The sequence below is a fragment of the Macaca fascicularis genome, chromosome 14, assembly GCF_037993035.2.
Source record: "Macaca fascicularis isolate 582-1 chromosome 14, T2T-MFA8v1.1".
Taxonomy (NCBI): Eukaryota; Metazoa; Chordata; class Mammalia; order Primates; family Cercopithecidae; genus Macaca; species Macaca fascicularis.
Genome location: NC_088388.1, coordinates 42,850,642 through 42,873,673, shown reverse-complemented (window position 1 = coordinate 42,873,673; position 23,032 = coordinate 42,850,642). Strand labels below are relative to the sequence as shown.

General features: G+C 35.7%; 1 protein-coding gene and 1 long non-coding RNA gene across 3 annotated transcripts in view; one reads left to right on the top strand and one right to left on the bottom strand.

Moving 5' to 3' along the window:
- Positions 1–1,162: 1,162 nt before the first annotated feature.
- Positions 1,163–9,158, bottom strand: SVIP (small VCP interacting protein). The gene is made up of 4 exons (XM_005578375.4): positions 8,991–9,158; positions 7,111–7,161; positions 6,501–6,614; positions 1,163–2,238 (listed from the first exon to the last, which is right to left on the bottom strand). Exons 1-4 carry the CDS (start codon positions 9,042–9,044, stop codon positions 2,224–2,226), a joined length of 234 nt encoding a protein of 77 aa, XP_005578432.1. The 5' UTR covers positions 9,045–9,158; the 3' UTR covers positions 1,163–2,223.
- A 2,320-nt stretch (positions 9,159–11,478) lies between these two features.
- The window catches only part of LOC102139027 (uncharacterized), a 352,230-nt gene continuing 340,676 nt past the window's right edge, over positions 11,479–23,032 (top strand). For both annotated transcript variants that reach the window (XR_010580858.1, XR_010580859.1), the window contains exons 1-2: positions 11,479–14,221; positions 18,874–19,009. This is a non-coding gene — a long non-coding RNA (uncharacterized lncRNA). The remainder of the gene's footprint in view (positions 14,222–18,873; positions 19,010–23,032) is intronic.

Here is a 23,032-nt window from a genome sequence, read left to right as displayed (position 1 = left end):
TATATGCATTTTACTGTTCCAATTATAGTTTAGTAATAAGTTAGGGGTTTTGAGCAACACTTTAAGCATTATAATTTTCTCCTAAATTATTTACTATGGGAAATTGGCTTCCACTTAAGGTTTTCATAGGAACTGATAGTTATTTTATGAGGGAGATGTCTGGACTGTGTGTGTGTGTGTGTGTGTGCATATACACACACATATATAAATTAGAATTTGCAGATATTATGTAGATATACACACATAATTATATATTATATATAGTTTTTTAGTCATGTTTTTAGTCATTTACTGTTTTTTTTTAGTCATTTACTGGTTTCTCATCAGACACCCAGTCACCTCTTTTTCCTTGCCCTTTCCTAACACTGTTCCTAACATTTGGGTACCACCCCTTAGCTATGCAACCCACGTGGTTTTGGAGAAAGCTGATCACACTCATGGTGACAGGCCATGGTTGGAAGTAACATGTTCCATTTTTCCCGAAAAGTAATATATCTGAGTATCATTCATGGTTAACAATAGACAAACATGACATTTAGGTATGAACTGCTGGTAGAAATAGGGCATGATTCCCTGGAAGGAAGTCATTTACACCAACCCAAGTTCTAATTCTTTAAGATGCAGTAAAGAGAAAATTGTTCTTGCTATATTAAAATGGGAGAAAGGATTTGCAGAGTTCAAGGATGGTATGCTCTAGCTCTATATGTACTGAGCTATTGATCATTCCTTTTCCTTTTTGCCTTGAAAAAATCATTTTAATAAAATCAAAAATTTTCATTCTATAGTTCAATGATTTCACTATCCTTTATGAACAAAAACAGCAAGAATCCTCTAAAGAATAAAGAAAATTGAGTCAAATTTTATGTTTTCCTAGATATTCACAGACTATTTCACACCATAATAGAAAAAATAATTTTTCCATGAGAAGTCAAGAGACCTGTATTATTATAATAGTTCAAACTTTTAAAAATTAACATGTACAAAACACCACAGTATAAGTTTTGTGGGAAGGATAGATGAAGATAGTGGTTCAGTTTCCTTTGCGTAAAGCAAGTGAACTTGGTTGATTTAACTTAAAATTTCTAGTGGCACTTAATAACTGCAAATTCTAATTTAGGGCTCAACATGTGGCCTTGCCATTTAAAAGAGCTATCAGCCTTAATAGCTAACACCAATTCTTTTATTTCAGTGTATTATATAGGAGAAACAAAAAATGCTATAAAATTCATGTTTGTAATAAACAACGTTAAGGTTTATGACTATGCATTGTACAGAATTACCTCCTAATATTTTTACATCTGAAGTAGACCTTTTGTAAGTACAGTACTTACATTTTTTTTTATACATTCATACTTGCCTTGGCAGTTTCACATCTGTATAAATCTTATGATCAAGCTCTAGTACACAAGATTAACACTACTTATGAAATATGGACAAATATATTACTACTCATTATAACCCATCCAGATTATTAAACTCATTCAATTACTACAAAGATCTTTACAGAGCTGAATTTAATATACAATAGAACATCACTGCCCTCTGATGGTATCAGTAACATATAATTTTAAATTCAGCAAACAAAAAAAACCTTTTATCATAATGTAAAACATGGTATGTTAATTTTACAAGCTACATAAATAAAAATGAATTAGAAAAAATTTAACATCTGCCTAAGAAGATTCATTACTTAGTAAGTTATAAAGCTTTATAGTGCTCCTTCACATCAGCCCTTCAAATGATTTTTTCAAGATTCTCCCTGATGATCAGTTTAAAGGCACTAAGTCCGTAAGTTTCATCAAACGTCCTCATATATAGTGAAATAAAAACAGATGTAAGGCGACGCAGCACAAATATAAGTAGTTAGATCATATTACAAAGGATGAAAAGACAACTGCAAATTTTAATCTTAGAGGTATATGCAGAATTTTTACATGCAATGTATGTATATTCACTATTTAGTTCCATTTTTTAATTACTAAGAAAAATAGCAAATCGCCCACTAACGGCAGAAGAGCAAATGTAGAAAACTTAGTATTTAATGAAAAGTGTAGCCATTTTCTAAGCTTGAAAATCAAAGTTTTTTAGCATTGCACTTAAGGGCAATAATATTACAAAGTCTGAATCTTCATTTATTCAAAGAGAAGAAATTAAATTGATGAAGTCTACTTGATTGCAGATAATAAAGTTATTGGCAGTAGATTCTTCTACTCATGTTATGCTTTATGAAACTGTCCACTAGAAAAGATAAAAAAGAGACAGAAAAGTACATTTTACTTAAAGTTACATAACGGTATTTTATTGAACAAACAGGTAAAAAGAGGAATATGGGACACAGAAATGCAAAATGATTTTTCTGAATAGCAGCTATTCATAAAATTTTACATTACAGTCCAAAGCCTGAAATAAGGTGATAGTTTAAAAGTATAAAGAAGACAAAATATCTGGTCAGATCAGTGAGTAGTAGCAGGATAGCTCTCTCCCACTGTCTTGCCTGTAGTTTTCAGGAACAACTGTAAATGTGCTGGGAATGTAACATCCTGGGATAGCAAGTGAATGGCCAGAACAGCTCAAGCTCTATTCCAGTCCCTCCCTAAGAACAGGATGTCCTTTAGTGCTTTAGCCCAAGGAGTCATGTAGTACCTCCCCTTCTAACCCCCAGGTCATAAAACCCAGGGCACTCATCTGAGGTTCAAGTGGGGCACACACAGATGCCATCAACCCCAGGCAGTTTTCCTTGGGAGACAAGCTTATAATGAATCCTAGGCTTCTGTTGTCCCTTGTTGCCAATCTGTAAGTAATAAACTCACTCCATGTTAAATGTTTTTGGGTTTGTTTTGGGGTTTTTTGTTTTTTTTTTTTTTTTTTGAGACAGGGTCTCACTCTATCGCCCCGGCTGGGGTGAGGTGGGAATGGCTCACTGCAACCTCAACCTCCCAGGCTCAAGTCATTCTCCCACCTCAGCCTCCTGAGTAGCTAGGACCACAGGCACATGCCACCACACCTAATTTATTTTTTATTTTTGTAGAGACAGGGTCTTGCTATGTTACCCAGGCTGGTCTCTTAACTCCTGGCCTCAAGTGATCATCCCATCTTCTCAGCCTCCCAAAGCCTCCCCCTCTCAGCTGAGATTACAGGTGTGAGTGACTATGCTTGGCCTCTTCATGTAAATGTTACATGCATGGGTATTCTGTCCATTGGACTCTGCAGTTGGTAACCACTGCACAGTGAACCTGCTATTCGGTAGCAAGATCCTAAATATCTAATAATCAGTAAAGGAACACAAAATAAAACACCACAAAACAAAAATTTAAAAATCCTTGTTTGGGCCAGGGAGTCAAGAAATGGCAGAAACCATTAAAAAATGGTTTGGCAAGGTCTTTTCCTTGCTTGAGTTGAGAAAATATTCCATTGCTCCTTTGTTTAATCAAGTCTATTAAATCTGTGATAGGTCCTGAAGAGCCACTGGGATAGAACTAGAGATATTTAGCAATCTCTTGATAGTGTTTTCCAAGTACATCCAAGGAATATTATTGGGTGTTATACATATATATAAAATCTATGTTTAAATAAATTTTCAAAATTAAAGATTAATCCAAGTAAACTTTCCTTCGTTGTACAATTTCTTAGAGGCCATAATTTTGTGCCTTTTTTAATCTCTAAGAAGGGGATAAAGTCTACAATATACAATTTAGCATTTTTAAACATTTATTCCCATGGGACTCTATCTTCCAAAACATCTTTCTTAGGACAAGTGTTATAAACGCTAGGATAGTGATTCTCAATCTGGGTTCACAGTAGATTTCCTTGTGAAGCTTAAAACACTCCTGATGGCTAAACCCCACTCTCGGAGACTCTGACTGGTGTGAAGTGGAGCTCAATGAACAATCCTTTCTGAAAGCTGCCTATGAGACTCCAACATGCAGCTAAGGTTGAAAGCCATTGTACTAGAGGTCCGCCCTTACTCCTGTGCTGCTATATCCTGTACTGATAGTACTTTGCATCCTAATGCCATCATTACATTGACTTCTTCAGGTAAGAAGTCAGAAGACAGCATTACCCATGCTAATTACCCTGGAAAGATGCAGCACTCTACCTAAGGAAGAGTCTTCCTAACCTTCCTACCTTAGGAAGACTCTACCTATACTTCAGGCCAGCCGATGAAATGAGCCAGTGGTTACCAACTTCAGATTCCAAAGGACAGAATACCCATGCATGTAACATTTACATGAAGAGGCCAAGCATAGTCACTCACACCTGTAATCTTGGCTGAGAGGGGGAGGCTTTGGGAGGCTGAGAAGATGGGATGATCACTTGAGGCCAGGAGTTAAGAGACCAGCCTGGACAACATAGCAAGACCCTGTCTCTACAAAAATAAAAAAATTAATTAGGTGTGGTGGCATGTGCCTGTGCCTGTGGTCCTAGCTACTCAGGAGGCTGAGGTGGGAGAATGACTTGAGCCTAGAAGGTTGAGGCTGCAGTGAGCCATTCCCATCTCACCCCAGCCTGGGCGATAGAGTGAGCCCTTAAAGGACCACAGGCCAAGAGTTTTGAGGGTTAAGTACTTTTGCCTTGTACTTTTCCCTTCTGTTATCCTTGAGCCTTCCAGAATTTTGATTTTCGCTTGATGCTCTTGACATGTTGTGCATGTGTAAAGCAGAATGAAGCATGCCCCTTGAAGCCAGTGTGTTAGTGATAGGTGATGAGGAATATTCCAAGGAAAAATTGCTCACAGTGGACAACAGCAGTGGCTAATGACAGTGAGCCACTGGAAAAAATCCTCCTGCCACTATCTAGTTTCATGGTCCTGAAGGTAATTTTTACTAAGGGAGTTTGAGAGATTTCTTCCAAGAACAGTACATAAAGAAAAACAGGAACTAAATTTAACATTGGGTATGTTTTACATTTTACATTTTGAGCACTTTTGAAGGGATAATAAAGGGGCTTTTTTTTTTTTAACGTATAGACTTCAGAGTGTAAGAAGCTTCAAGTTTAAGAAAGCCTCTTTCTTTCTTACAGTTTAAAAGCTGATATTAATTTCATTAGGTTAGAACTTGTGAAATAAGTGTCTTCTCAATTATGATTAAGTGTTGATTAAAGTATCCTCCTATAACATTATATATGACTTTAACTTAATACCTTCACCACTTCTACTGTGAAATAGTGGATCTCAACATTATTTCCAGTCCTACAATGTAATTTTTGTAATTTTGTGTTTGTTTTTGAGAACCCTATATGAAGTAAACCTAGTGAAACAGCACTTTATCTCAACAGAATATTCAAAGAATCTATATTTCTGATAAAGAATTGACCTTGTTATCACCCAACTGTTTTACTTTACACTAGACCTATTCTGTTCTATTATGGAATTATAAAAAGCATAAGCAAAATGGTCAGACTTATTTATCTTATATTGAAACTAATTACCTTATACATTGCTAAAAGGTCACCATGAAAAAACAAACTTTATTAAAAAAATTTCATTCATTAAATGGTATTAGATGAAGTAACTTACAATAGTAAAACACACAGACACACATTCTTATTTCTGTGATATTCTTGAGCCAAAATAAACTGCTCAGGGTGTTCATAAGCTGCCTGACCCCCAAGTTAGGAGAGTATCTACACGTAGGCAAGTATATGAGTAAATGTACATGTGTAGGTATGTGCGTGTGTGTGTAGTTTTGAGAAGAAAAAAAAATGAATCTGTTGAAAAGTACTCACAAATCCTTGACAAGTTAAATATAAATGACTGAAATTAAAGACATTTTCACAAATAAACTTCTATATTTACTTTAAAAAATGGACCAAGAATAAATTCTTAATATCTGAACCATTATTTTCCTGAGCTTTATGTAATTTTAAAGGATTTTAAAAATAAATCCTTTAAAGTCCTGCTAGACTGTAAAGACTCCAGCATTCACAGACTCTGCTTAACTTGTCCACCATTATATTCCCAGTGTCTAGTTCTGTGATCCATACCTTGGGAGGTATGTGTACGATACCCACACCTGTATGCATTCTGTGATCCAAATTAACATTTACGTAACTATAATAAAGGGTGGCAATGGAAAGATCAAAGATTCCAAATCAATGGGTAAAAGAGCTCAGAATTTATAGTGTAATCCAATTTAATAAGGTATGTAAATGAAGGTTAGAAATTATGTCTATCAAAATGATACTTAGATGACTTTTATACTTCTTTATACTTTTCCATATTGCTTGAATTTTTGAATTATTTAAGATTAGTAGTAAGCATAAGAGTATTAAAATATAGCATTAAAATAATAAATCTATTATTTTATTTTGGGGAAAAAAGCTAATTGATTACAATAAATGTTAAAATAAATCGATATAACTTCCAATATTTACTACTCATGATTTTACACTATTTCAAAATTTTCTGATAATACATTTCAGGAGAAAATTATTGAATGGATTGCTACTTAAGTTTTTTAAAATGCCAGTTAAGTTAAGCACAAGAAAATTTTAATACTTACCCTAAGTCCCCCTTCTGGTGGGGGCCCAGATGTAGCAATTTGTTTTTCTATTTTTTCCTTTTTCTTTCTCTTTTCTTGCACAGATTGAACATCCAAAATTCCCCGAGATGCAGCCTTGAAGAAATTTGGTAAGAAATACAGAAAGACAACAAAAATCTGTCCAGTGTGCAAAACATATTTTTGTCTATCTTTGCTTTCTAGGTTTTTCTTTGGGGGTAGGGAGTTGGTTTATTTTTGGTAACAAAGGAGTATTTCTACAACAGCCTTACATAAAACATCATTTCTTCACTGGGTATTTTGTAACTGTACAAATTTTCCCCTAAACTTGCTTCACATCTGTATTTTACAATGCACAGCCATTTTAAAAGGAAGGATGTTACTAAAAGAGTATCTGAATTTAGAGAAGATATGATAGTTTTCATATATTAAATAATATAAATATATTAATGCAACTCATACAAACAAGGAAATCATTTTGAAAATAATTACCTTTAAAGGTAAATTTTTGGGATATCAAAGGCCATTTGCGTTAGAGAATTTAACTATGGACATCTATGAAGAATAAAGTACAAAATTATCTAAGTAGGCAAAACTTGATCTTTAATCTTACCTCTTTTTGTCTTCTCTCTGCAGCCTCTGCAAGCTTTGCTCTTTTCTCTTCCTAAGGAAATGCGTAAAAATATGTATTAAAATAATAACAAACATTATTGTGAATAAATTATAAACATTTATTTCATAGGTACTATAACAGTTCACAAAAATATTCAGTACTGGCCCTAAATGTCCCACAAAGAATGCCGCTACTCAACTTTCTGAATTTTATTCTCCTAATCAATACACCTTCAAATCAGCACATGCTAAAACAGATACAAGGTTTGCCTATATAATCATTTCTTTACTCTTTTTTTTTTTTTAAATCAAAAGGCCTACAAGCTAGTCAGGGCAATAATAAAACAAATAATGTTTACAAATACAAGAAGGAAAATACATGGTTTGATACTGCTAGTTAAAATGGAGTCTGAAGTAACCCTGTGTTTTTAGCAAAAGTTAATGCATAAGTGGGCTAATCTCAGTGTGCAGGAGAGACGGATTGGAGTAATTTCATGACAGGTATTGTTCCATATCAGAAAACAGTGAATGTTATTTTTCTAGACCATGTACTACTTATTAAAACCCTTTTTCTAGGTGCTGGGATACAGCAGTGTAAAAACATAGATAAATGTCACCTCCCAAATGAAACAAATTTCAATTGCGGGCACACAGACAAATATAACAAAGTAAATGCCTCTCAGATGGTATGGCAGATAAGTAATGGGAGAATGGGTAGGTGGTATTGTGGGGAATATATTTTGTTTAACGTGGTCAGTAAAAGCTTCACTAATAAAGTGACATCCAAGCAGCGAGCCGTGTGGTTATCATGAGGGTATCAAGAGGGTATAGCATGAGGATGGGGGAGGGCTTAACCAATCTGACATGTTATATTTTATCAACAGCCAGAACAACAAAATCAACATAATTTAAAACAACAGCAACAACAAAGAGAAGCTGAACTTTCCCACATCAAATTTATAAGTACTAAATTTTTAGTATCTATAATAGCTGAAGAGTTAATGTACTTTCCTAAATACTTCATTTTCTTCAACTAATGTTTAGTTAGAGAAGAGAAACAGGTTTATGTTAACTCCCTGTAAGGAGTACTAACGTAAAGATATTGTTAACAGAAAGCTACAAAAAGTGTACATGTTATTGTACCACACACCCACTAGTTACATTTGAATTTCAGATAAGCAATGAGTAATGTTTTTGTAGAACTAGATCCCTAATATTGCACAGCACAAAACTATATTATAAATGTATTACTTGTATATCTCAAATTCAAATGTAACTGGGTGTCCAGCATTTTTGTCAAATACGACAACATTACAAATTGGACACTCTGTACTACATATTCTTTTAAAGGGAGAACGTAAAATAATCAGATAAATACTAAAAAGAAATCATTAAAATAACATATCCGATAAAGCTCAGGCGTATAAGCGACTTTCTGAGCACCTTCTTTTAAAAGATGGTAGACACAGTTGAAAATGCACTTCTCCTAGACGACTAAAGAGCTCCCGGTGAAAGCAATGTCTTTTTGCGCCGAATTCCATCTACCGCATCCCCTAGAATGTCCCACGCGCAACGCCCTCTGCGTGCGCCGGCGCCCTACGAATTCCCGGAGCAGCCCAACTCAGTGGAAGGTAAAAGACGCCACAGCCGCCTTTGGACAATTTTTTGTTACAAAAGTGGAGATCTACACGGAGGCAGCGGCCTAGGTCGCTCTGACAGGACCCAGCGACCCTCCTGACCCGTCCACCCGTCCTCGCCAGCAGGGTCCCCCTCGCGGGCTCTCGACCTGCGCCCCTAGGTCCAACGGCCCGGCCCGCCCCGCAGCCCGAGGACAGGTGCTCAAGGCGCAGCCCGGCGGACGCAGGGACCTGCTTTACTCACCAGGTCCGGCGTGGGAGGCGCGGACTCCCCGGGACAAGGAAAACACAGCCCCATAGGGACAACAACTGGGGAACCCTGACCGGGCTCCCCCCAGGCCAGGAGGCGCTAACTGCGCGGTCGGAAGCGCGTCCCTGGTCCTCCGCGCTTGCCCCGCCCCCACCACCGTCCACTGGCTCGGCTCCACCCCTGCGACAACGCCCCGCCCCCACCCCGCGACAACGCCCCGCCCCCACCCCGCGGCTCCGCCCCGTCTCGCCTCTCTGCGGCAACGCCCTCCTATTCTCGCGACACCGCCCCCCTCTTCTCGCGACACCGCCCCCCTCTTCTCGCGACACCAACCAGTCCCCACAGCTCAGCTGCGTCCCCATAAGGCATTGCCCCTTCCTCACCCACAGCTCCGCGTAGCCCCGCCACGAGAGCGCAGGGCTTGTGGCCAAAGCCTAGGTTCCAGGAAGCACCTGCTGTGGGTAGCAACGCAGGGAAGGGATGGAAAAGCTTCGCTACGGTTCCAAAGCTCTTCCTGCTAGCCTTGCCTTACCATTTACAAATGAGTAAGTGGCACAACTCTGGGTAGTTCATGCTACCTTTTTTATGAGATGGGACTCTGGTATCCTAGAAATTAAAGCCCAAATTCCAAGTCAACATCAGTACCCTTTGCTCCCTTAGTGACAATGCTGTACCAGAACAGAGGGCAGAATATAAAATCCATTATTATGACGATGAATCTAGCGTCATAAATGTGGCATTAGTTGAGATTTCCACTAGTTTCTGGTATTTAGGAGTCACTTATCACTCCGAGAGAAATAATAAAGTTTCATCTATTGAGAAATATTTTAATAACATTCTTCTCAAATTTTAATAAGTATGAGAATCACCTGGGCAACTAGTTAAAATTTACATGCTGATTTAGTGAGTATAAGGTGGGACCTGAGATTCAGTTCCAGTAAACCCACAGGTGATACTGAAGTTACTGACCTCGTCCGCACACAAATGCTTTTATTTTATTTTATTTTATTTTTGCATTCTATTAGTTATTTCTGCTTATTGGAAAATTTTGAAACATTACAAAAAGGATGTATAGTGACAGCATCTCAAAACCATTGTCAACTTTTTGATACATATTCTTACTGGTTAATTTTTTATAGATATATAATTTACATATAATATTATGCACTTATTTTGATTGTAGAGTTCACTTGGTTTTAACAAACATGTGATCACCACATTCAAGATATGTAAGTTTTCCATCATCCAAAAATCTATTATACCCAATACCATTCAATACTCTATCCTATACCTAGATCCAGGAAACTATTAATTTGTTTAATACCACTTTAGTCTTTAAGTTTTGCATAAATAATATCACTATAGTCTTTAAGTTTTACATAAATGAAATATACGATATGTTTTGCAAAAGCCATAATGTTTTTTAAATTCTTCCATATTATAGAAGGAAATGGTAGTTTATTCCTTAAATAATAGGGGATGATGCTTTTTTAAAACTATTATTCGATTGCATGGGCGCTTTCTAAGGGTAAATAAAAATCTGTGAAGGTTCTCTGTTGCAAAAAGAGAAAGATAACTACCCACCTCCTCTTTAGCATTGTGTTTAGAAAACTTGAAATTGTAATATCTCTGTCTCACTGAAATGTATGGAAAAAAAAAAAAAAAGCAGGCCAGGCTCAGTGACTCACGCCTGTACTTTCGGAGGCCAAGGTGGTTGGATCATCTGAGGTCAGGAGTTCAAGGCCAGCCTGACCAACGTGGGGAAACCCTTTCTCTACTAAAAATACAAGACTTTGCCAGGCGTGGTGGTGGACGCCTGTAATCCCAGCTACACGGGAGGCTGAGCAGGGAGAATCGCTTGAACCCGGGAGGCGGAGGTTGCAGTGAGCCTAGCTCTCGCCAGTAGATTCAGTTGAAAGTAAGAGGGAGGGAGGGAGGGAGGGAGGGAGGAAGGAAGGAAGGAAGGAATCTAAATAAGTCTCTTGCCAGTTTTGTATCCTCCGAATGTCTTTGGAGGCCTATTGGCTTTCTGTTAGAAATGAAAACATCCAAGAGTGGCACCTGTCTCCCCGTCTTCATGGTAGTTTACTGTCTAGGCCCTTGGCTTCAAGATGGAGCTTTCTGCTTGTCAAGAGATACAAGTGTTATTCTTTCCTTTAGATTTTCTTTAGATAAAAACAATTAACATGTGTGTAGTGGATTGTATCTGCCAGGCTATATAAAAACGGTGAAGAATTTTTTCATTGCAAACTCTTTAGTAGATTGCTTCTGATAGAAATCACAATTGGTTTAATGCTTATTCAGTGATAAAACTGTTTATTTCCTGCGTTTGTAGGGATTTTGGTTTTAATTATTATGAAAACACTTTCCATGACATAATTATTTCCCCAACACTTTCCATGGTTTATTGATTTTTATTTTTAATAAACTTTATGAGATATAAAATACAATTAACACATCTACTTTAGGTGTACAGTAGTGCCTTCCTTTCCTGATTTGGTAAAGTTTCAGTTTATTCAACATTAATATCACTATAATCTTTAAGTTACATAAATGAAATATACAATAATTGTTTTGCATATATTGTCAACTGCATGGTCAACTGAGGTCCAAAAATATTAAATGGAAAATTCCAGAAATAATTTATAAATTATAAATTGCTTGCCTTCTAAGTATCTTATCAAATCTTAGGCTGTCCTAATCCATCACACCCAGGATGTGAATGGTGTGAATCATCCCTTTGTCCTGCATATCCACGGTGTCTAAGCTACTCGCCCATTAGTCACTTAGTAGCCATCTCAGTTGTCACATTAACCATTCTGGTATTATGGTGCTGGTGTTCCAGTAACCCTTATTTTACATATTAATGATCCAAGTGCAAGATTAGTGATAATGGCATATTATTATAATTGTTTTATTCGTTTTTGTTAATCTCTTACTGAACCTAATTTATAAATTAAACTTTATCATAGGTATTATGTATACAAAAAAACAATGCAGATACAGTCACTGATCAAGATAGCCTAATGTTTCCCACTGCCTGACTAACCTTTAGACAGGGTTCTTCCTGATTGTTGGCCTCTGACTTCCCTATTTTTAGACCATTCACTTTAAAAAAACTTGCAAAGTGTACATTTTCTCTGCTCCTTTAAGATGTAAATCTTCTGGCCTCTTATCAGTTCTACAATGCAGAACCATCTTTCTCAAAAACCTAGGTGCCATCTCTTTGAAATGCAATAATTAAGAAAGGTAGAACCTTTTCTTATCTCCTAATCTCTGTGGGAGAGTAGGAGCCTGACTTCCCTAAGCACCAATCATTGAACACAGATGGTCTAACTCTATTGACCAACATACAGTACTTTTCCACTCTGTGCTTAAAATCTCTCCCCTCTGTGATTTTTTCCACTCTGTGCTTAAAATCTATCTGCTTTTTTTTTTCAGTGGCATTGAGCCCTCTTTCTGTGCCCTATTACAATGGTCTTAAATAAAGTCTTTTGTTCCTGTTTAACTCTGTCAGGTGCAAATTTTCTTTGATATTAGAGTTTTTGACAATTATATGTGCTCTTGTAAACACCATAAGAAGGTATACAACATTTCCTTTACTCTTCAAGGTTACCCTGTGCCACTTTCCAAACAACCACTCATTGACCTCTAGCCCACGACAAATATTGATTTGTTTTCTGTCTCTATTAATTAACTACACATTATCTAAAATTTCATAGAAATGGAAATATATCATAAGTGCTTCTTTTGTCTGGCTCTGCTCCTTCTACATAAAGTTTCTGAAATTCATCAGTGTTATTGTGTGTCTGTTTCTTAATATTACATTGTTATAAGTATGCTACATTTAAAAAGTTAATTTCCCAGGGGGCACAGTGGCTCTCGCCTGTAGTATCAGCTACTCGGGAGGGTGAAGAGGTAGGATCACTCGAGCCCAGGAGGTTGAGACCAGCCTGGGCAACGTGGGGAGACCCCATTTCTACAAAAAATACAAAAAATAGCTGACTACGGTCGTGTGTGCCTGTAGTCCCAGTGACTGGGGAGGCTGAGGTGGTAGAAACACATGAGCCCAAGGAAGTCGAGGTTGGAGTGAACCGTGATCACACCACTGCACTCCAGCCTGGGCAACAGAGTGGGACCCCATCTCAAAACAAACAAACAAACAATAACAACAACTCCAAAACCCCCCAAAAGTCAATTTACCTATTCATGGATGTATGGGCTCCTTTGAGCCTTTTCAGGACATTACGAACAAAGCTCCATGAATATTTGTGTGCAGTTATTTGTGTGAAGTTTTTTTTTGTCTTGACTACCTAAAAATGGAATAACTGATTTATATTTTACATGTATGGAAGGAGGACTAAACTCTGACTTTTTTTATCTTGCCCAAATCCCTATCTAAGGGGTCCGGGGAGTCATGCCCTACAAATCATAAATTCTCATCAGATGGATTTTATTTAATCCTATATATCATGATTTACTTTCCAACATAACTCTGGCATAACATTACAAGACAAAGAAAAAAAATCAAAATATGTTATTCAAAAACATGTTTCTTTGCCATATTTTGAAATGACCCTACAAAGCTTTTATTTGTGGGGGAAAATGTGCAGCTGTAAAGAATCTCTATTAACATAGCTAGATATTTTTCTTCCAGACCCTCCCAATCCTAAAGAGATTAACTAAGATCTGAATAGGAAACACTGGCCACCTGTTGTCTCTAAGGGCAGCCACTATAAGGCTTCAAAAGAACTTTGATCTCCACAATCCTTATCTTAACCTGAACATTCCCTTTCTATCTATCACAGGTCTTCAGACAAACTCAACCAATTGTCAACCAGAAAATGTTTAAATTTACCTATAGCCCGGAAGCTCTAGCTTTGAGCTGTTCTGCCTTTCTGGACCAAACCAATGTATTTCTTAAATGTATTTGATTGATGTCTCATACCTCTCTAAAATGTATAAAACCAAGCTGCGCCCGAACCACCTTGGGTTCTCTGAAGGCTGTGTTTCGGGCCATGGTCACTCATATTTGGCTCAGAATAAATCTCTTCAAATAATTTACAGAGTTCGACTCTTTTTGTCGACAATAATACGGTGCCCAAACACACGGGGCCTCAGAGAAGACTCTGGATCCCGAAGGTGTATCCCAAAACCAGAGCTAAGGTACCAGCTGGAGCCCACTGAAGCCTCACCAAGTTTGAGCTTCTGCTCCTGTGGAACTGGTGAGTCCTCCTGTGCCTCGGACCTCCAGTTTTGGTTGATAGTCCTTGATTTATCCGAGCTGTTTTGTTCTCCTAGGAATTTGTTGCTTTAGGATCTCAATTTGAGTTCAGAGATGCATTTCTAAAGGGTCTCCTCAATTGCTTTTCTCTCAGAATTAATCTCAATTTGGCTTGTCCGTGCATGTTTGAGTGAGGAACTGAACTGTCGTTTTCATCCACGGCTCATCAGTTCCTCCTTAAAAAAAAAAAAAGTAGGAAATAAATTCACTAAGAATATGGAAATAAACAAGGAGAATGACCCCCTTTTGAGCACTCCGTAGGTTTTGTGGCAACTCTACTTTCCAGAGTTTATGTAAAATAGAAGTAATATGGTCTTTGTGCACATATTACTTTAAGGAAAAAGAGCCCTAAGGTCGACCTGCAAACTATAGAGTTCTTAAGTTCTCTTTCTCTATTTTCTGCCTGCTTTAAATCTGGTGGACTAAGAAAAAAAAAAAAAAAACCCACTGTTTGGATCTAACCGTTTTTTTGCAAACTGGAGAATTTATATTCATCTCATGGCCAAAGTACTAAAGTAAATCTATAGGATCTTTGTGTGTGTATATGTATGTATGTATATATGTGTGTATGTATTTGAAGGCCTTTATAAATTCTATAATTTTATGTTTAATTGGCAGATGAATTCATTTTAATTTTCCTTTAGCGTACCAAACTTTTTCTTTCTGTACCTTATGATGTAAATTTTGCTGATTGTCACCTGAGTTGTTTCCTTTAATATGCAAATTTAGGTCTTTTTAACTGAAAACTACTTAGGTGGTGCAACATGTTATCAAGAATTTGAAAGTCTAAAATTGAAAAAAAAAAATGAAAAGGAAGGAAGTCTTTATGAATCTATAAATGTACCTCTATCGGCATGCCTAGATATGTCCATGTATTTATGTCATGCATACAGTGTTTCACTACTAAAATATAGATAAAATAGGTAAAAGTGCTTAAATCAGAGGCTTAAAAAAAAAAGAGTAGTAAAATGTTTTTTCGAGTTTGCATGACTTAAGTAAAATCTTTAATAAATAAGGTGGCTTTAAAACTATTGGTAAAATAATATCAGCAATGTTAGCATTTTGTTTGCATTTACTGATCACGTAGTTTCATGTTTATTCCTGCAGAATACTATCAGATTTGCCATAAGGGTTATAAACTATAAAACCCAGTCCAAGAAAGAATGATCTTTGCTTGTATATGCTTATAAAATATTGTTGGCTGAAAGAAAACAGCTAAATCCTGAGTTTTTGGTATAAATACCCTTAAAATTAATAAGTGTTATTATTTAAGTAAATACCTGAAATTAAGTTATAAAAATGGTTAATAGGAAAATAACTTTAAATACTAGCTATCACAGTTTTTATAAATAATCTAGGTAAACTATTAATCAGGTAAGTGTAATGGAATAAATACTTATGAACAAACGTGTCATAATTTAGGATCTAAGGTTATTTGATATTAACTATCTGGGTAATTTCCAAATTAAAAAATATAAAAAACTTCTTTAGTGTTCTTATTGAAGGTAAAATATCTTCATCTAATTCAAAGCTTATTTAAGGGTTATGTATGAAACAAGGTAAAGGAATCAGGAAATAAGAGATATAAAGGATGTTAAAGATATGAAGAGGTATTTTTGGTAAAGGAGGTAAAAGGAAAGAAAGAATCTTGTGTGGTGAACTTTTGCCCTAAAACAAAACAACTGGGTTGCTCAAGAAAGAGAGATATTTAGGGCAAAACAGAAAGTCTAACTACTGTGAGTGGTCTGTGTAAGTCGTAATATGGTTAGTAAAAAGAATTTTTAAGGGGTTGTATAATTCAGTTGGCTATAATTAAAAAGAAACTATAATAATATTTCTAGAGATAAGTCTTTAATATTTAAAAATGCACTAATACAAAACTAAATAATTGATTAAAACAATATTTTATTAGAAATGTTGACTTATTTTTAATGCAGGAAATTTTTAAGTTTTTTAATTCTGTAATCTCCTCTTTGACATTCTTCAGATTGATATCTTAAAAGTGCCACTCTTTCTCTTTTGAAAAGGCCTAAAATGATGGCTCTTTCCTTCACCTTTTTTTGGTTCCTGTAACTTTTACTAATTATCTAAAGTAAGGGAAATAATTTTTTTTTTTTTTGAAAACCGGCAAATAAAGTAACTTTTGAACATGACTTTTATTTTGCATGCCTGTTATATTCCTATATTTATATTTGTCATGTGGAAGTGATATTTCACCACCAAGCTACATAAAAGAGCTCTGATGGAGTAACTTAAAAAATGTAAGTGCTTATCAAATTGGTAGAAGCTAGCTCAGATGCCTTTTAATTCACATAATGTTGATAATCTTTGGTAAAATGACTTCGGTGAGTTTAATCTCAAAACTCTTCAGTAATTTAAAAATCTTAAAGTCATATTTAAACCCTCAGTTTCTCCCCACTGGAAATTTGGGTTACTAAAAAGTTAGAGTAGTAGAAGCATAAAGTATGCTTTTGTTAAAATTTTATAAACACAAGAATGTCAATTTTCAAAAAATCTTAAGTTTTTTTGGTTAAGAAACTATTTAAGAGTTGCTTTATAAAAAAAGGAAAATATACAGATAAAACTAAATAAGTTAAAAAAAAAAAAACAAAAAAAAAAACAGGGCAACAAAACTGTGAGCCCTGTGGTTACCAAGAAAATGGTCGATATGGGGGAAGGATAAAACCAAGTAACTGTTTAAAACCAAAGGGTGCAATATAAAGCAGTTGTTCCATTTTGTAGATTGGTATCATTCAACTTCTTCAAAAACATCTTTACTATAGTGGATTACAAAAATAAACACTCTAAGGACAAAAGTATTAATTTTAAATGCTATAGAATTTAAGAGCTTGTTTGGATTAATGTAAGACCCACAGCTTTTTACTGAACAATCACTGAGTATATGTGTTCCAAATGCACGGGAGGTTATTCCTAAGAAAGCAATCAGCCTAGTGGGCCAGATAATGCCATTGTAAGGTTTGTTTGCACTGAGAAGGGGATTGCCCCACTCTCCCTATAAAATACCAAGTGAAGTACCGCAGATGAAGCAGTTAATATGCTTCATATGCAAGCCATGTTGGACTAGCTTTATGATAACTGGGATAACCTCGTGCCAAATATGCCTATTACCTAGGTCATGGTAAATTTGGGGGTTAAGGGGACCCCTTTTACATGGGTGCCTCTGTGACAGAATGACAGGACTGTTTAAGAAGGCTTATCAAATCTGCGGTCCCTCATAGGTCTTATAGATGTAACTCCGTGCTGGGAAATCAAACCCTTTTCACCAGAAAAAGTAAAATGGTCTGGGGGTAAAAAAGGGTTCCTGAGACCTGAACATAAAAACATGCAGTTTAAAAGAATTATAGATTTTAAGATGTTTAAACCAGCTTTATGTAAGGTAGTTGTAACCCCCTTTTACTGAAAAGTCTTATGAAAATGGGTACTATATCTACCTGGAGGATGTTTTTCCCTTTTCTGGTACTATACAAACTGAAGACATATAAATCAGCTCTTTAGGAAATGTTATTTAAACATTTACTAAATTTATTTGTTTAAAAATGTTATTTAAACACACTACATAGAAACTAGTAAAAGCCCACAAATATAGGGTAACGCTTTCCTCTGCTGCATAGCCCTTTATGTGGAGCTTTTATCGGGGCTGATGGAAAAAACTGTGAGTACCTTTCACTGACGATGACCGAACTAGGCAATTTCTACTTGATAGGGCATTTACTGCCTTGCTATGAAATATTAACTGAAGCTACCCCTATGATAATGGAAATAATGTTTCCCAAAAGAGTTCCATGGTAAAATAAAAATGGCTTACACAAAATCTTGCTACCTAATAAGCAAAGAGCCTCTTTTCTAGGACTAATTGTGAGGAGCTGCTAAATTCTACATTGCCTAATAGTTCTCAGGAGCTGTTTGTTTTGTAAATGGCATTTCCAAGGCAAACAAACACTTGTTTTAAAAGCTGTGGCTCTGGTTTAAAAAGGGTCAAAAAATATTTTAAGTTTTTTGGGTAAAATTTTTTTTTTTAAGCAAATTTACCTTTCTGAGTCCTCCAAAATTCAGATTGAATGTTATGACAATGTAGTTGTCTGCATAAGTTCAATTACAATTATTTTTTTCAAACAATTGGAGACATTGGATATTTTACCAAGACTGAAACTAAAGTATCCTATTTTTAGGTAAACTTTCAGCAAAACCAACTCAAAAGGAGTCTATATGGCCAATCAATTCTTGCTGCATTTTATGCAGCTATTCAGGCAAGCATCATAAGCCTAAACCTTACCTCGCACACAAATTGGCCTTGCTATAATTTTTTGTTTGATTAAAAGGGCAGCTAAAAAATGTTTCAAGGGTAAGACATAACACTTAATACTAGATTTCATCCCTAACTGTTTGAGAACAGATTAGATCATTATTTCTTGGCTACAAGAATCCTCTAGAAAGCACCAAGTTATAATTTTTCTTCATATTTTTAGTTAGTGCCCTAATGTAATAGGTTCCTTTTTCTATTCTGATATATGAATTACTCTTATAATTGTCAAACTATAAATGTTAATTATCTCTCCTTGTTTTACATCCAAGGAAACCAAAATCATGGTATTTTGAAAACCAGAGGTATGAATCTCCGTCTTTTTGTATCCCACTGGGCCTGGACCTGTTTCACTGCTAATATTCTGCTGCCAAAACTATACAAGCTGCCTCGACTGTTGGAGAAAAGGTGGGTGCATAAGATATTAAGGGCCAGCTTTCAGCGAAAAAATTAGGTTAGGTCAAATCCTCCAAATCAAGAAGGGAGTATAAAAATGCCTAAACAGCTGGTAAAACAAGTTTAGTTGCCTTCTAAGCTATTATGTGTCACTTTTGCATCCACCCCAACCATAGAAATTTTCTGCTTACTATAGAATTAAAGGAAATTCTTTACTAACAGGATAAAAATATCTTGTAACAAAGCCTCCTGGGTATAACACTATCTATCTATCTATCTATCTATCTATCTATCTATCTATCTATCTATCTATCTGTCTGTCTGTCTGTCTGTCTGTCTGTCTGTCTATCTATCTATCTATCTATCTATCTATCTATGTATCTATATTTCTCAGAACAATGCTTATGTTTGGTATATAAGGCTAACTACTATAAGTCTGTAACAAAAACCAAGCTCACAGTAGCTCAACACATAGAAGTTAAAAATAAGTCTGTCTTGTAACTTTTTTTTGTTTTGTTTTGTTGTTGGCTTTTTTACTTAAAATAATAATTTTAAGAAGTAACAAATGTCTGTCCACATCCATTCCTATGTGGTTTAGAACAATTAATTAACTATTTGTCTTTTGACTGTTAAGGCCCTTGGCCACAGGGAGTTCCACCAAGGGACAGGAAAGAAAAAAAAAAAAAGCACACTGTAGAATTATATGACTTCTCCTGTGACAAACCTTTTCTCTCCCAAATACAAGTATACGGTGCAATACAAAAGTGGTAGGAAAAATAGATTTGTCTACTGTTAACAAGTTTATAACAATTTAGACACTGAGGACCAGGCATTCCTTGCATTTGATTTATACCCTTCTCAGGATGTTATACCCATGGAGATATATTGGCCAGAAGAGAGACTATTTATTGGATTATGATTTAATGTTCATAAAATCTTCAAATAAGATTTATCATAAGGTTCAAATGACCGTGGATAAGGAGGGTAAACACATTGTGAGTCTGATCAAAGAATATGATGATGCATGCAGTGACATTTTTGGCCGCTTAGGTTGTTTACTGTCCTCTGACTCTACCTGTAACATTTTTGGACGCCTACTTTCACTATCTTATGATATTTTATGTTATGAAGTCAGCTCCTTTCCTTAAACCTCATGTATCATCATCCTCTACTACCTTTAAACTTTTCTTTCGCAGCTACCTCACCTCTCTTAGCTTTCTTAGAATTGATGAGTTAGGACCTTGCTTTGGATAGGCTTTGGTGTAAAGGAATATTGTGGCTTGTTTGATCTTCTATCCAGACCACTAAAACCTTTTCTGTATCAGCAATAATACTGATTCACTTTCTTATCATTTGCGTCTTCACTGAAGTAGCACTTTTAATTTCCTTTAAAACATTTGCATTCACAACTTGGCTTACTCTTTGGTGCAAGAGGCATAGCTTTTGACCTTTGTAATCTTTCACAATGCCTTCCTCACTAAGATTAATAATTTTTTTATTTTTGATTTAAAGTGAGAGACATGTAGCTTTTTATTTCATGTGAATACTCAGAAACCATTGTAGGGATATTAACTGACGTAATTTCAATATTGTTTTGTCTCAGTTAATAGGAAGGTTGTGAAAAGAGGGAGTGAGATTGAGGAATGGCTGGTCAGTAGGGCAGTCAACACATACATTTATTGATTAAATTCATCATCTTATATGGGTGTGGTTCATGGCACCTGAAAACATTTATAACAGTATTATGAAAGATCATTGATTGCAGGTCACCATAACTAATATAATAATAATGAAAAAGTTTGAAATATTGTGAGAATTATCAAAATGTGACACAGAGACAAGAGGTGAGCACATGCTCTTGGGAAAATGGTGTTGATAGACTTGCTTGATGCAAGGTTCCTACAGACCTTCAATTTGTAACAAAAACAGTATCTGCCAGGCACAATAAAGTGAAGCACAATAAATGAGGTATGCCTGTATGAACTATTATAGGTTAAAAATAAAAGGGTGGAATAATACTGTGCAAACATAAATCTGAAAAATGTGAAATGGCCATATTAATAGAACATATTATAGTTCAGAATAAGTCATATTATATAGTTGGAAAATAAACATTCCTCTCTTGTAAGCTGACATGACAAAAAGAAAATAAGTAAAAATACAGAAGACTTAACATTATCATACAATTTGACCTAATTGACATTTATAAAATATTTCACTCAATGTCAATAGAACACATACTCAAGTGCAACTTGCAACACAAAAACAGACCATCTATTGAGCCATAAATTAAGTTTTAGTAAATTTCACAGGATTAAAGTTATATAGAATATGTTCTTTGGTCAAAATGAAATTAATGAAAAAAATCAGTCACACAGCTATATGTGGAAAGTTGCTAACATTTGGAAATTAAACAAGGATGTGAATAATACATGGGTCAAAGAAGAACTCACAATGGAAATTAGAAAATACTTTGTAATGAATAAAAATTCAGTATAAAATGCACTTTATATTTGTGAATACAGCTAAAATTTGTGCTTAAAAGAACACATATAGCTCTTCTCAATGAGAAAAAAAGATATGAAATTGAACTTGTGTTGTATATTATGAAAATAGGAAAAGAAGAGTAAATTAAACCAAGTTAAGTAGAAGGAAGGAACTATGAAAATATGACTAGAAATGAACTAGAAATAACAGAATAAATGAAACTCTAAATTTTATATACATACACACATTTGTATGTATACATGCATATATATTTATATATGTTTGTGTGTATATATACATATATATATATTTGTGTGTGTGTGTGTGTGTATATATATATATTTTTTTTTTGAGATAGAGTTTCACTCTGTCGCCAGGCTAGAGTGTAGTGGCACAATCTCGGCTCACTGCAACCTCTGACTCCCTGGTTCAAGCGATTCTCCTGCCTCAGCCTCCCGAGTAGCTGGGATTACAGGCATGTTCCACCATGCCCAGCTAATTTTTGTATTTTTAGTAGAGACGAGGTTTCACCATGTTGGCCAGGATGGTCTCCATCTCCTGACCTTGTGATCTGCCTGCCTCGGCCTCCCAAAGTGCTGGGATTACAGGCGTGAGCCACCATGCCCAGCTTCAAATTATATTTTTAAAGGTCAATACAATTAATAAAGTCTAGATGGAGTGATCAAAAAGAAAAGACACAAATAACTATTAGCAGAAATGTTAAAAGTGATCAAAATTGAAAATCTGAACACATATATATTTGAAATATATATATTTACATATATAATTTGAAATGTATATATTATTTATATATATAAATGAATGTGTAATTAAAAATCTTTCTATAAGCAATTCTCCAGTCCCAGATGGGTACACTGGTGTTTTCTACCAAACGTATAAGAAATTAAACCGATCTCATACAAATATTTTCAGAAAACACAGGCAGAAGGAATATGCCCCAATTCATCTTATGAAGGAGTTTTAAGATGTACCTGGGATTTTGTTTAATCAGGTATGGCAAGACATACAGACATGAAAATGTTTGTCATGAAGGAAAATGTTTTTATTATAGTCACATCACAGTCGCCAAGAACTAGTAGGCATGTCATGCTGTTAAGGGCCACTCAGGGAAGCACAGAGACAAAATGAACAGGCAGAGAGAGCACTGGAGGGTGACTATTGTGGTTTTCCTGGGAAAAAAATAATCGGAGAAGAAAAGTAAGCAAGTTAAACAAGTTGAGTATTAAATAGTTTGAATAACTTGTATAATTTCCGTGAGGTCTCAGCTATAGGTTGGCCCCTAGTTGTTAGTCCCTGACCCTGAGGTGACTAGACTGGAGGGACAGTGTCCCAGATTGCAGGAGCTTGATAAAAGGAGATGGGTGAGAGTGTGGACTCAGGATTGGTTGAATATCAAGGCTTGCTCACAAGCAAATTGTTTACTGCCTCTAAGAAGTAACCCTGTAAAAGGTAATCCCTCCCTGGCTCTACAAAGTCCTGGGTGCCACAGAATCAAGAATATGGAAAATACGTATTTTGCACATGTAT

Bases quoted from the DNA above. Each gene is read 5' to 3' on its own strand.
- SVIP (XM_005578375.4), bottom strand. From the start codon at position 9,044: ATGGGGCTGTGTTTTCCTTGTCCCGGGGAGTCCGCGCCTCCCACGCCG. The intron at 7,162-8,990 runs GTGAGTAAAGCA...GCATTTCCTTAG, and splicing joins CGCCTCCCACGCCGGACCTG to GAAGAGAAAAGAGCAAAGCT. The intron at 6,615-7,110 runs GTAAGATTAAAG...AATTTCTTCAAG, and splicing joins CAGAGAGAAGACAAAAAGAG to GCTGCATCTCGGGGAATTTT.